This window comes from Sparus aurata, chromosome 6 (genome assembly GCF_900880675.1).
Source record: "Sparus aurata chromosome 6, fSpaAur1.1, whole genome shotgun sequence".
NCBI lineage: Eukaryota > Metazoa > Chordata > Actinopteri > Spariformes > Sparidae > Sparus > Sparus aurata.
In genome coordinates this window covers 19344629-19359159 of record NC_044192.1, presented here as the reverse complement: position 1 = coordinate 19359159, position 14531 = coordinate 19344629, and the positions used below count along the sequence as shown (strand labels likewise).

The 14531-nt window shown below is 39.2% G+C and overlaps 1 protein-coding gene across 1 annotated transcript; it reads left to right on the top strand.

Annotated features, from left to right (window-relative positions):
- Window positions 1-34: 34 nt before the first annotated feature.
- Window positions 35-12656, top strand: LOC115583191 (myosin heavy chain, fast skeletal muscle-like). Its single transcript, XM_030419727.1, has 39 exons — window positions 35-246; window positions 386-529; window positions 615-771; window positions 868-895; window positions 988-1102; window positions 1196-1288; window positions 1457-1520; window positions 1606-1704; window positions 1868-1971; window positions 2115-2253; window positions 2371-2489; window positions 2725-2874; window positions 3002-3172; window positions 3280-3586; window positions 3674-3744; window positions 3844-3931; window positions 4015-4132; window positions 4209-4332; window positions 4410-4546; window positions 4723-4978; window positions 5073-5315; window positions 5406-5582; window positions 5662-5807; window positions 6142-6232; window positions 6361-6750; window positions 6884-7010; window positions 7103-7221; window positions 7332-7528; window positions 9775-9958; window positions 10040-10205; window positions 10368-10492; window positions 10579-10887; window positions 10977-11180; window positions 11265-11390; window positions 11557-11727; window positions 11809-11913; window positions 12075-12170; window positions 12260-12391; window positions 12509-12656. The coding sequence occupies exons 1-39, from the start codon at window positions 43-45 to the stop codon at window positions 12524-12526; spliced, it is 5814 nt and encodes a 1937-aa protein (XP_030275587.1). The 5' UTR covers window positions 35-42; the 3' UTR covers window positions 12527-12656.
- Window positions 12657-14531: the final 1875 nt, after the last annotated feature.

The following is a 14531-nucleotide window of genomic DNA, read 5'->3' as shown; positions in this document are numbered from 1 at the left end:
ATTACTATTGTATTGTTTCCTCTCATGCAGTAAGTGGTCATCATGAGTTCGGACCCTGAGATGGAGTGTTTTGGCAAGGCGGCCATATACCTCCGGAAGCCAGAAAAAGAGAGACTAGAAGCTCAGAACACTCCCTTTGATGCTAAAACCGCATACTTTGTGACCGAGCCAGCAGAGATGTACCTCAAGGGGAAACTTGTTAAGAGAGAGGGTGGCAAAGCTACCGTGGAGACACTCTGTGGGAAGGTGGGAACCAAGGCTACTCTGGACTGCTACTAACTAATAATGTTAACTATTTTACATAATGACTTCAAACATTTAGACAGACATGTGAATAATGACTGTTGGACTGTAACCAAGCTTACTGTTGTGTTGTTTCTTACAGTCTATCACTGTCAAAGACACTGAAGTCTTCCCCATGAACCCTCCCAAGTTTGATAAGATTGAGGACATGGCCATGATGACCCACCTCAGTGAGCCCTCTGTGCTGTATAACCTCAAAGAGCGTTATGCAGCATGGATGATCTACGTGAGTTTGGCCTGGTTGTTACATCAGAAGATCAAAACATGGATACAGGAAGACACGTGACAGTAAAACTTCTCTCTCTCCACAGACCTACTCAGGACTGTTCTGCGTCACTGTGAACCCCTACAAGTGGCTCCCAGTGTACGACTCAATGGTTGTACAAGGATACAGAGGCAAAAAGAGGATTGAGGCCCCTCCCCACATCTTTTCCATCTCTGACAATGCCTATCAGTTCATGCTCCAAGGTATCAAAGAGTTTGTAAGCTCCTGTCAGTCCATAAATACAGCAGCCGTACTCTCACAGAATCTTAACTGTTGTGTAAAATGTTGATGTCTTGCAGATAGAGAAAACCAGTCCATCCTGATTACGTAAGTAAAAATGTATATTATCTATAATTATGGGAAACAGCATTAATATCAGTGATTTTAAATAATACTTATGAACACATCCCTTAATCTAGTGGAGAATCCGGTGCAGGAAAGACTGTAAACACCAAACGTGTCATCCAGTACTTTGCGACAATCGCAGTGGCTGGAGGAACAAAGAAATCTGAGCCAACTCCTGGAAAAATGCAGGTTAATATTGTGATATACAGTGCATATGTATATGTGTGTGTGATATCTATGATCATGTGAATACAAACACATGTCATGTGATATTACTTTAAGGGGTCGCTGGAAGATCAAATCATTGCAGCCAACCCATTGCTGGAGGCTTATGGTAATGCCAAAACTGTGAGGAATGACAACTCATCCCGCTTCGTAAGTTTTTGGCCTGCTGCTTTAAAATGGTGTCTGTTTTAAACATGGTCTGCTGACATTTTTCTTTGTCTTTACACATATTGTTTGTGTTTAAACAGCACTCAATAATTTTGGTAGGTTAACATGATTTTAGTCTTCTGCAGTGTAAATCATACATTTCGTCTGCAGGGTAAATTCATCAGAATCCATTTCGGGACAACTGGAAAGTTGGCTTCTGCTGATATTGAAACATGTAAGCTTCCAGCTTCAGCTTCTTTATCGGGAAAGGTTTGATGAAAGAGCAAACTGTATACCAGCTTTATTGCCTTGTTTTACAGATCTGCTAGAGAAGTCTCGAGTGACGTTCCAGCTGTCTGCTGAGAGGAGCTACCACATCTTCTATCAGCTCACGACAGGCCACAAACCTGAGCTGATAGGTGCGAGATTAGTAAATCATTTTGTCCGTTTCTTGCACTCTGTAGTCCAATGGTGTGTACATATATAGTATATAGTATAGTATAGTATACTATATAGTATATATACATAGACATACACATAATATTATAAATATAGTTACATTTGTTTTTTCCCTTTCTTCAGAGGCTCTCCTGATCACCACAAACCCATACGACTATCACATGATCAGTCAGGGAGAAATCACTGTCAAGAGTATCGATGACATTGAAGAATTCATAGCCACTGATGTAAGGAAGACTTAATTTAAATTACTGCATTTTCAGTTATTAACAAAAACATGCTGCTTTATGCTTTAAACCAGAGTAAGCACTATAACAACTGTGTTGATTACAGTTAAGTTTTGGTTTTGGTTTTGACTGACATTTCACAGACTGCCATTGACATCCTGGGTTTCACTGGAGAAGAGAAGGCAGGCATTTACAAGCTGACTGGAGCTGTTATGCATCATGGTAACATGAAGTTCAAGCAAAAGCAGCGTGAAGAGCAGGCTGAGCCTGATGGCACTGAGGGTATGAAAATCACACATCATGAGCTTGAATAGTACTTGATAATACCTGACAAAGAACTTGAGGTTTTCCTAAAATATGTTACTTCATAAATGATGATGATTTGTGGTCTTCTTTCAGTGGCAGATAAAATCGCCTACCTCATGGGACTGAACTCTGCTGATTTGCTAAAAGCACTTTGCTACCCCAGAGTGAAGGTTGGGAATGAGTATGTGACCAAAGGTCAGACTGTCCCTCAGGTACGGGATATCAACAAGAATGCAAGCAAACAACCAAAACATATTAATACATACAAATTCTTTCTTCCATTTCATATTTAAAGACACTTTAAAGACATACTGATAGACTCACATTGCAACCATGGCTCTCATTGAGATCTTTAGATTACAGCTTTTCATGCATTTTAACCTTTTTCCAAGCTCTGAAAAGTGTTCAATTTCACATCATCCTTATATTATTCATTTGTAAAATCAGGTCAACAATTCCGTCATGGCTCTTTGCAAGTCCGTCTATGAGAAAATGTTCTTGTGGATGGTCGTCAGAATTAATGAGATGTTGGATACCAAGCAGCCCAGAAGTTATTTCATCGGTGTCCTGGATATTGCTGGGTTTGAAATTTTCGATGTAAGTATGCTTGGCCGATACAACATAATCTTATGCAGCTATAATTCAAGCTGAAAGCACAAAGAATTTCATTTTAGTAACTGGTACTTAAAGCATTTGCTGACCTTTGATATTTCAAATTCTTTAGTTCAACAGCTTGGAGCAGCTGTGCATCAACTTCACCAATGAAAAACTGCAACAGTTTTTCAACCACCACATGTTTGTCCTGGAGCAAGAAGAGTACAAGAAAGAGGGAATTGAATGGGAGTTCATTGACTTTGGTATGGATTTGGCTGCCTGCATTGAGCTCATTGAGAAGGTACTATAGGGAAAAAAAAATGTTTTTAAATATGTAAAATAATGATTCCTACCACAGTCGGACAGTACAGGATTTCAATTTTGTGTTATCTGTGCTTTCATTAACAGCCAATGGGCATCTTCTCCATCCTTGAAGAGGAGTGCATGTTCCCCAAGGCTACAGACATCACCTTCAAGAACAAACTGTATGATCAGCATATTGGTAAAAGTGCCCCCTTCCAAAAACCAAAACCTGCCAAAGGCAAAGCTGAGGCCCATTTCTCCCTGGTGCACTATGCTGGCACTGTTGATTACAATGTCCAAGGCTGGCTAGACAAAAATAAAGACCCCCTGAACGACTCAGTTGTTCAGCTCTACCAGAAGTCTTCAACCAAACTGTTGTCTCACCTGTATGCATCACATGCCGCAGCAGATGGTAAATATTTTTGACTGACTTGAAGCTTAAATAAAATGCATTACATTTGTTAAAGTTGGTAATTCAAATGCTATCTTCTTGGTACAGCTGAGGGTAGTGGGAAAAAAGCAGGCAAAAAGAAGGGTGGGTCTTTTCAGACTGTATCTGCTCTGTTCAGGGTAAGTATCACAAACACCTACCTAAGTACATAACACCACTGCAACATTATACTACAACATTCCCAAATGCTAATCTTCCTTTTTAAATATATATTTCAGGAGAATTTAGGCAAATTGATGACCAACTTAAGGAGCACTCATCCTCATTTTGTGCGTTGTTTGATTCCAAATGAATCAAAGACTCCTGGTAAGCTTATATTAGCACTAATTTATGCATTTAAACACTTGTGTGATTATGCAACATAAGACTGACTGTGGCATGTTCTTAAGGTCTGATGGAGAACTTCCTGGTCATCCACCAGCTAAGATGTAACGGTGTGCTGGAAGGTATCAGGATCTGCAGGAAAGGCTTCCCCAGCAGAATCCTCTACGGTGACTTCAAGCAGAGGTATTTACAATTATGAACCATATTTTGAATAATATTATAATAATAACTCATCATTGATCAATTTCCCTCCAATCAGATACAAAGTATTGAATGCTAGTGTCATCCCTGAGGGACAATTCATCGACAACAAAAAGGCCTCCGAGAAACTCTTGGGCTCTATTAATGTTGACCACACTCAGTACAAATTTGGACACACTAAGGTAATCTAGTTGTCTCTTAGAAGTGTTTTTTCCCTTTAGCTGCAATTAAGTTCATATCAAATAACACTTTGATTTAGGTGTTCTTCAAAGCTGGCCTGCTGGGAACTCTAGAGGAGATGAGAGATGAGAAACTTGCAATCCTGGTCACAATGACTCAGGCTCTCTGCAGAGGATTCCTCATGAGGAGAGAGTTTGTCAAGATGATGGAGCGCAGGTACTTTGCATATCTAGCTTCACACATCTAAGGGCAATAGTGTTTTTGTAGATGATAGCTTGATTACAATTTTCAAGACAAATATTTACTTAGAATTCTAATCCATAGTTCTTATTAATAGAGCTTTAAGAATCTAAATCAATCTATTTTTTCACCTTGATACCTGTTTTCTTCAGGGAGGCCATTTACGGCATCCAGTACAACATTCGTGCATTCATGAATGTTAAAACCTGGCCATGGATGAAGCTTTATTTCAAGATTAAGCCTCTGCTGAAGAGTGCAGAGACTGAAAAAGAAATGGCCCAAATGAAAGAGGACTTCACAAAGACTAAAGAGGAGTTGGCAAAGGCTCTGGCTAAGAAGAAAGAACTAGAGGAGAAGATGGTTTCTCTGCTGCAGGAGAAGAATGACCTGTTGTTGCAAGTGCAGTCTGTAAGCTGTTGAACTTCTTGTGCATGTCTACTAAATATCCTATACCAGATTACTGAATTTTAAAAGACCTGAACCTGTATGCGTTGACTTTAAGGAAACTGAAAACCTCAGTGATGCAGAGGAAAGGTGTGAGGGGCTCATTAAAGCAAAAATCCAGCTTGAAGCCAAAGTCAAAGAGACGGCTGAGAGACTGGAGGATGAGGAGGAAATGAATGCTGAGCTGACCGCAAAGAAGAGAAAGCTGGAGGACGAGTGCTCTGAGTTGAAGAAAGACATTGATGATTTGGAGCTTACCCTGGCCAAAGTGGAGAAGGAGAAGCATGCCACTGAGAACAAGGTTGGTATATCTATATCTTAAGACCTTAAAGGCTACTGCCTTTGGCTGGATACTAACATTAAAATTACTCTCACAACATTTTGAATACAGGTTAAAAACCTGGTTGAGGAAATGGCATCTCAAGATGAGACCATTGCCAAGCTGACCAAAGAGAAGAAAGCCCTCCAAGAGGCCCATCAGCAGACCCTTGATGACCTGCAGGCAGAGGAAGACAAAGTCAACACTCTGACAAAGGCCAAGACCAAGCTGGAGCAGCAAGTGGACGATGTGAGTAAAACCAGCAGTGATTTCAGCCCCTTGGAGAATGAAAAACAAAAAAGAATAATAATCATCTCTGTTAAAACAGCTTGAAGGTTCTCTGGAACAAGAAAAGAAGCTCCGTATGGATCTTGAGCGAGCGAAAAGAAAGCTCGAAGGGGATCTTAAATTGGCCCAGGAAACAATAATGGATCTGGAGAATGACAAGCAGCAGTCTGAGGAGAAAATAAAGAAGTGAGTGTAATTTAACTCAGTGTGTATTACAATGTGTCCATGTCTGACCTAATAATATTTGTCCACCATAAAGAAGCCAGAATAAAATCCTCCCATATAGAAAAATTGTGTGCAAAGCTGTTGTGAAGAATGCTATTCTGCATAGTTAGAGTTACCACACCACTGGTTCAAACCAAATTCTCTATGTTCAAAATTATATTAGCAAACTAAACAATGATATTAAGACTAACAATACAAAGTCAAAACATCCGTATAACTAAAATTCTCAACTCGATTTTGCTTACTTCAAAACAAATGTATGCTTGATGTTATGTAAACATTTCTCCGCTCACAGGAAGGACTTTGAAACAAGCCAGCTTCTTGGAAAAATTGAAGATGAGCAAGTACTTTCTGCTCAGCTTCAGAAAAAGATCAAAGAACTTCAGGTTGGTATGGTATCATAACAGTATCACTGACTGCGCTGCTATACTTTTGGACGACCCAGATGGGTACACAGATTTACATCAGAATGTGGCTTTGTTTATGATTTTTCTTTTTAACATGTAAATATTAGGCTCGCATTGAGGAGCTGGAGGAGGAGATTGAGGCTGAGCGGGCTGCTCGGGCCAAGGTGGAGAAGCAGAGGTCTGATCTCTCCAGGGAACTTGAGGAAATCAGCGAGAGGCTTGAAGAAGCTGGCGGAGCAACGGCTGTACAGATTGAGATGAACAAGAAGCGTGAGGCCGAGTTTCAGAAGCTTCGTCGTGATCTGGAAGAGTCCACCCTGCAGCATGAGGCCACCGCTGCAGCTCTGCGCAAGAAGCAGGCTGACAGTGTGGCAGAGCTGGGAGAGCAGATTGATAACCTCCAGAGAGTCAAACAGAAGCTGGAGAAGGAGAAAAGCGAGTACAAGATGGAGATCGATGACCTCAGCAGCAATATGGAGAATGTTGCGAAATCAAAGGTGAAGTCAAACTCATGTCACTTGCAACTGAGTCAACAAAATGCACCCTACTACACTTCCTTCTGTATTCGGCTCTCACAGAGTGAGACTACATAGCATTACTTTAAATCAACATAACTTCTGTGAATTTCAGGCCAACCTGGAGAAAATGTGTCGTACTCTTGAGGATCAACTGAGTGAGGTGAAGACAAAAAATGATGAACATGTGCGACAACTGAATGACATTGGGATGCAAAGGGCAAGACTGCAAACTGAGAATGGTGAGAGGAATACATTTTATGTATGTCGCGTATTTCCCAAATAATGTCGGTATTTGAGATTAGAATAGTTGTAATTCTCCTTCTATCCTTAGGTGAAATCAGTCGCCAACTAGAAGAGAAAGAGGCCCTGGTCTCTCAGCTGACAAGGAGCAAGCAGGCTTATACTCAGCAGATTGAGGAGATGAAGAGGCATATTGAAGAGGAGGTTAAAGTATGTATCAAAAAATACTACAGCAGAGCTGCAATGTTACATGATTAAAGATTAACAGCTTGACGTTAGCTGTATTTTAGTCACTAAAAATGTCTCTATTTCTTTGTAAGGCCAAGAACGCCCTGGCTCATGCTGTTCAGTCATCTCGACATGACTGCGACCTGCTCAGAGAGCAGTATGAGGAGGAGCAGGAGGCCAAAGCTGAGCTGCAGCGTGCAATGTCCAAGGCCAACAGCGAGGTGGCTCAGTGGAGAACCAAATATGAGACTGATGCTATTCAGCGCACTGAGGAGCTGGAGGAGGCCAAGTGAGTCGTTACAGTTTTAACTTTGTCCAGCAACCACTAATACATGTCAGTGATATTATACTAATTAATAAACTTAATATACAAAATATTTGTAGTGATTTTAACATATATTGCACAATCAAACTAGCACATAATACTCCGAAACAAGATAAAAATGGAAACAATGAAGACAATAATACAAATTAAAAAAACAAAAATAAATAAATTAAACAAATGAATTAAAAATGTTGGGGAGCTACCTTGTATCAATAGGAGGGAGCTCAATCTCAAAATAGGACAGGAATGATTGCCAGATCTCATAATACTTCTGGATGGATCCTCGGGCAGTGTATTTAAGGTGTTCAAGTTTAAAATGGGACATGGAGACATAGTTTACTTTTGACTAAAGAGTATCAGACATCCGGCAAGTAAGGTGAAGAATGCTATAGCTTCAGCCTGGAAGGCTGTTACTGGCGTCTCTTGCAGGACTACATCAAACAGTGGAGTCAGTGGGTCAGGATTAATAACCATATTACACATAAATGAAAAGGTATTAAATATATTAGTCCAAAATTGGGTCAATTGGAACATAACTAAAACGTGTCACTGAGGCTTGCTTGGCCTCGTCTGCACCTGATACAGGTTGGGTGGGGCTAAAGCAGGGTAGAGTTAGGCCAGCTTACGCCCCAATAGAAAGATAATAAATAGAACCTATGCAGAACCAAAAACTGCAACAAATCATGTCTGATTCATATAGATTAAGCTGATTATCAATGGTGATATGCCGTGGTTCCTCTCTTGTGACAAATGTACTTACTGTAAGTTGGTTTAGACAAAAGCGTCTGTTAAATGCCCTAAATGTAAATGTAAATGATTAAGATTAAGATGTTCCATTATTGATCCCCCTTGTGAGAAATTTGCAGGTAACATAGCAGTACAGAACAAAATAAGAAGCAGCACAAGAGTAAGTCTCAAAAAAATAGAGACAATAATAGAGACATATCTGAAAGAATAAAATAACAATTTGAATAAAAAGTATGATAAAAACTATTAGAATAAAGATAAAATTACAGTTTTTATACAGTAACTGTCCTTGTATGTACATTACTTGTGCAATATATAATAAATGTATATAGTAGATGACAGTAGACGTGACAGAAAATATCATACAGACAATGTGATACAGGTATATCTATTCTAAAACTATTTATAGATAAAAATGACAATGTTCTAGCACCATCATTTTTACATTTTGCATCATTTTAGCTGAGTAGATTTTTATGAGAAAAAAGTAATAAAACAAGTACCTGTAGCTGTTTGACATGGAAGCCCGGGAACTCAACCATAAAACTTTATATAGGTGGCGAGTGTATTTATTAACAGCAGAGTATAAAAGGAAGACAGCACAGCAGGAGCACGGACCAGTGTACGAGAGAGGTTTCATTCCGTGCGTGTAGTTTTTTCTCAAGAAGCTGTCAAGTCTTATTTGTTCTGTTTGTCGTTTGTCTGCCTACAACATTGCACTGATCGTTTATATATATATATGTATATATATATGTGTGTGCACATATATATACACATATACACACACACACATATATAAATAAATAAATGTATCTAGACGATGAATGTACCGATGTAATCGCAGCCTGCCAATTATATCTGATATAGTAATTCCCAAATTCCCAACTCCTCCTCCCACTGCCTCGTTAAGTGATTAAGTGATGGGGAGGTGACCCTCTGAATATTATCATATTACACAGACACCAGATCCCTGCCAAATGGATCGATGTTCAAACATTCCTCTATCCAGGTACTCTGTGGGGCTGTTAGAGAATAGTGTGTTCCAATATAATTACATACTGGTAGATATCTAAAGAAACCTGACAAGTGAACAAGAGTCCTTCTTAATGTATTCAAAAGACATAAAGTGCCCTTCCTTAAATAGGTCCTTCACACATTAGTCCCCTATCTTATGCCATAATCGAAACAACGGGTCTGTGAAAAATGTAGCAAAATTGATGTTTGCCAGAATTGGGGAAGTGATGAGAGCTTGGTTAAGTTTAAAATGGATTCTAAATTGAGACCATAGCTTTAGAGAGCTATAAATAATTGAGTTATTCGTCCAATAGCATTTATTTAAGGGTAATAGGGCACAAATTAAAGAGTGAAGTGACACTGAATTACTTCAGTGCTGCTGCTCCATAAGAGACCAAACTGGGGATTCATCATCTGACCAATCAAATCAAATCAAATATTCTTAACAGGAAAAAGCTTGCCCAGCGTCTTCAGGATGCAGAGGAGTCCATTGAGGCTGTGAATGCAAAATGCGCCTCTCTGGAAAAGACCAAACAGAGACTGCTGGGTGAAGTGGAAGACCTGATGATTGACGTGGAGAGGGCTAATGCTCTGGCTGCCACCCTTGACAAGAAGCAGAGAAACTTTGACAAGGTTAGATATCTATTCATGCCTTGTGGCCTTTAATGAGGATAGATGTGTAAAAACATAATTGTAAATTATTTATGTTTTTAGGTTCTTGCAGAGTGGAAGCAGAAGTATGAGGAATGCCAGGCAGAGCTAGAGGGATCTCAAAAAGAAGCTCGTTCTCTCAGCACTGAGATGTTCAAGCTGAAAAATTCATATGAAGAAGCTCTGGACCATCTGGAGACACTGAAGAGGGAGAACAAGAACCTACAACGTATGCAAAGTTTTAAAAAGCATAATTCTAAGTTAATACATTCACTACAGCAGTGTCATCAAAGAATAAGTGTGGAAGAGAGCGCCCTCCAGTGGGTCACCAAGTTAAATTGTCTATGAGCTCAGACTAACATCAAATGTTCAACCACCCTGTTTCTTACAGAGGAGATCTCTGATCTAACCGAGCAAATTGGCGAGAGTGGAAAGACAATTCATGAACTGGAGAAAGGGAAAAAGACTGTGGAGTCAGAGAAGACTGAACTCCAGACTTCACTTGAAGAGGCAGAGGTAACGTCTGACAAAACTTTTCTGATTAAACAGAATTTTAAATCATGCTCAAGCTACACAACATATTTTGTCATGTTTTTGTCAAGGCTACCCTGGAGCATGAGGAATCCAAGATCCTCCGCATTCAGCTTGAACTCACCCAGGTAAAGAGTGAGATCGACAGAAAGCTTGCAGAGAAGGACGAGGAGATGGAGCAAATCAAGAGGAACAGCCAGAGGGTGATTGAGTCTATGCAGACCACTTTGGATGCTGAGGTCAGGAGCAGGAATGATGCCTTGAGAATCAAGAAGAAGATGGAGGGAGACCTGAATGAGATGGAGATTCAACTGAGTCATGCCAACCGCCAGGCCGCTGAAGCCCAGAAACAGCTGAGAAATGTGCAGGGACAGCTTAAGGTAAGGTGGTTTACTAAAAATAACTGCAGGCAAGGTTTGATTTATTCAGGCTGCATTGCAAATTATTTTTGTCATTACTATTTGTTTAGGATGCCCAGCTGCACCTTGATGAAGCGGTCCGAGGTCAGGAAGAAATGAAGGAGCAGGTTGCCATAGTGGAGCGTAGGAACAGCCTGATGCTAGCTGAGATCGAGGAGCTGAGAGCTGCACTGGAGCAGACAGAAAGAAGCCGCAAAGTGGCTGAACAGGAGCTGGTTGATGTCAGTGAACGTGTGGCACTGCTGCACTCCCAGGTAACTGAAGATTTTATAAAATGAAACGTTAAACACCTGACAAATGAAAATGACAGTATGTAATCAAAACTATCATTTGTTTAGAATACCAATCTCATCAACACCAAGAAGAAGTTGGAAACTGACCTTGTTCAGATCCAAGGTGAAGTGGAAGATGCTGTCCAGGAAGCAAGAAATGCTGAAGAAAAGGCCAAGAAGGCCATCACTGATGTGAGTCATCTTAACACCTCATATGCACAAATACACAGTGTGAAACACATCCTTATGTAACATTTTACTTTAGGCAATTTCCCAACTGCACTTAGAGCACTAGCAAATGGAACATTAGACTAAAACAGGCTGACCCATATCAGATAACTTAAATTTAACAATTCAGGCTGCCATGATGGCTGAGGAGCTGAAGAAGGAGCAGGACACCAGCTCTCATTTGGAGAGGATGAAGAAGAACTTGGAGGTGACGGTGAAGGACCTGCAGCATCGTCTGGATGAGGCTGAGAATCTGGCCATGAAGGGTGGCAAGAAGCAGCTCCAGAAACTGGAGGCTAGGGTATGTGTCATGAGGACCAGTCTATTCATATTAACTGTAAGCCAGAATAAAATCAAATCACTGTGTTCTTCTGCACTCAAGGTTCGAGAATTGGAGGCTGAAGTTGATACTGAACAGAGGCGTGGTGCTGATGCTATCAAGGGAGTGAGAAAATATGAAAGAAGAGTAAAGGAGCTCAGCTATCAGGTACATTTCTTCTGTTTCTCTTTAACAACACACCACAACAACAACACTCATACCTAAATTACTAGTACTAATGGTCATTATAATATACAGAAATTAAAATAGTAGGCTTATACAAATTTAATTTGTGTATTACATTGTTCTGCTATCCTGATCCTGAACAGACTGAGGAGGACAAGAAGAATATTGTCCGACTTCAGGATCTGGTAGACAAGCTGCAGCTGAAAGTGAAATCCTACAAGCGACAGGCTGAGGAGGCTGTGAGTATATGAATCCTCATAATGACACACATTCTGTCAATGTCACTCTCAGTTCACAGGTTTTGACCTCACTTTGGTTTATCATACAGGAGGAGCAGGCCAACACTCACCTCACCAGGTACAGGAAGGTGCAGCATGAGATGGAGGAGGCTCAGGAGCGTGCTGACATCGCCGAGTCCCAGGTCAACAAGCTGAGAGCAAAGAGTCGTGAAATCGTCAAGGTAAAAAAGAGCTGTGCGAAATGAATCACGTTTGATAAAATACTCTTTTAAACTCTTTTTTTATGCATTTTGTTTTATGGCTAAATGTTTTACCATTGTTCTGTTTTGTCATTTCAGTCCAAAGAGGCAGAGTGAGGAAGAAATCAAGTTTAACCAGTAACATGAAGTCATACAATATGAATGTCTTGTTACTTGTTCACTCAAGCATGTTAAGCATGCTGTGATTACAAAAAGTCAATAAAAACTAGATAGATTGTTGAATCTTTTTTGCCTTTCTTCTAATTTTTTAATGATTTAATAATGATTAGGATCAAACATCCTTTCATACATACTTTTTTTAGGCCTTTAAGGGCTGGGACTGATTTCTGATGTAATTTAGCCCAGGTAAGACACAAAAAGTATCAATAAAATGTAATATAAGAATCAAAAATATAGACAAATATAGTACATGGCGATGTTAGACAATATCATACTGTACATATTTACAACACAGACGTTCAGTATGGCCCACAGGCCCAAGTTTAAAGTTTCATTGATTTACTGCTCAATAATCTTGACACTTGAAAGAAGAACATGCAAATATTGACCATTCCTTTAAATTAACATCCTCAAATTCTAAATTTTGCTTCTCTATAAATCACGAGATATTTTGTGCGATTAAATGTGTGCATACTTTGCATTTGTGTATATATTGATGTATATATTTTTTCGTTTATCTTAAGTTAACATTTTTAAAACATCTGTCACTGTCTCTGGATTTTGACCCAAGTATGTTTAGTTCCCAAACTGCCACATCATTTCTATTGCTCTGTTTACTGACACCAAGTGGCTAAATGGTCCTACATCACCGGTCTCAGTTTCCTGCTATGATGAGCACCGTAAGGTGTTTACAACTTTCAAAACTATCAGCTTTTAAAGATTTGTCAACTTTGTCAAAAGTTTGGCAACTATTGTGTCAGGGTATTACTTACAATAGCTAAAGATGCTGTTGAACATTATACTATTAAGAGCTAATTAAAGGAATGGCTACCTTGGTTTGTTTAAATATGCAGGTTGTTAGCTTTACCCCGACATGACAGCTAGTTTCTGATTACTCTAACGCTTTATAACAGAATATAGCGGAACGTTAAGCTGTAAATGAATGCTAATTAGGCCTACATAAAGTGTATCACCGTAAATTGGCAGTAAATAAAAAATAAAAAAAAAACTGAAACGAAATATGTTGCTTATTAGAGCAGCTTTAAAAGACTAGCACCAGTATATTTCTGTCGAGCAATCATTTGTTTTAGCTCACCTAAACTTTACAATTTGACCTTTTATGGCTGATTAAGCCAGCTGGTCTAAGAGCATGGCTAACGTTAATTGTTCTATTCAAACACTTACCACAGGACATCTCAGTGTGATATGAGAACGATTCTCTTCATGTGGAACAAATATATTCACACGACTGCACTATTAAGATTATTTTTTTTAACTGTAACCAGAAGCTGCAAATTTACACTTTACACAAAAGCAAGTCAAAGTCAAACAAAAATAGCGGCCGGAAGTCACTAAATATAGTTGCTTATTTCTAAACATTGATCATTCAAATGTCTCACAGTTATAAGCAGATATAAAAGGTAGTAATACAAGAAAATAATCATAGAGACAACCAAAAGAACCAAGGAAAAAGGTCAATTAATGCATTAAGTAATACATTTATTCATAATATAAAAATAATACGCTTTATATGTATTGCACCTTTACAAACAGAGTTTACAAAGTGCTTTGACAAATAAGCAAGAGCAGGAAACTCAAAAAGACAGTATTACAGTCAAGCCTAACACAAGGCAGCCTAGTGTAAAATAGACTGATGGATACTTTATTAATATCGTAGGGAATTTAAAAATCCAGTAGTTTACATGACACACACGAAATACACATTCGAACATATAATAAATATTTTTTAAAAGGAAGAAAATGTACATAAGAATGTATGACTATGAACAGAATATAAGGATCAAAAACACACAGAAATGAAGTGATAGTCGAGCCACCAGAACTGTCAACTGTCATGCTTCAGTATGTGCAAACTGTGGTAGTGTAACTGTATGGGGGTTCAACAGTGCATGTAATGCTGGTTAAAGTGATTCATGTTTTA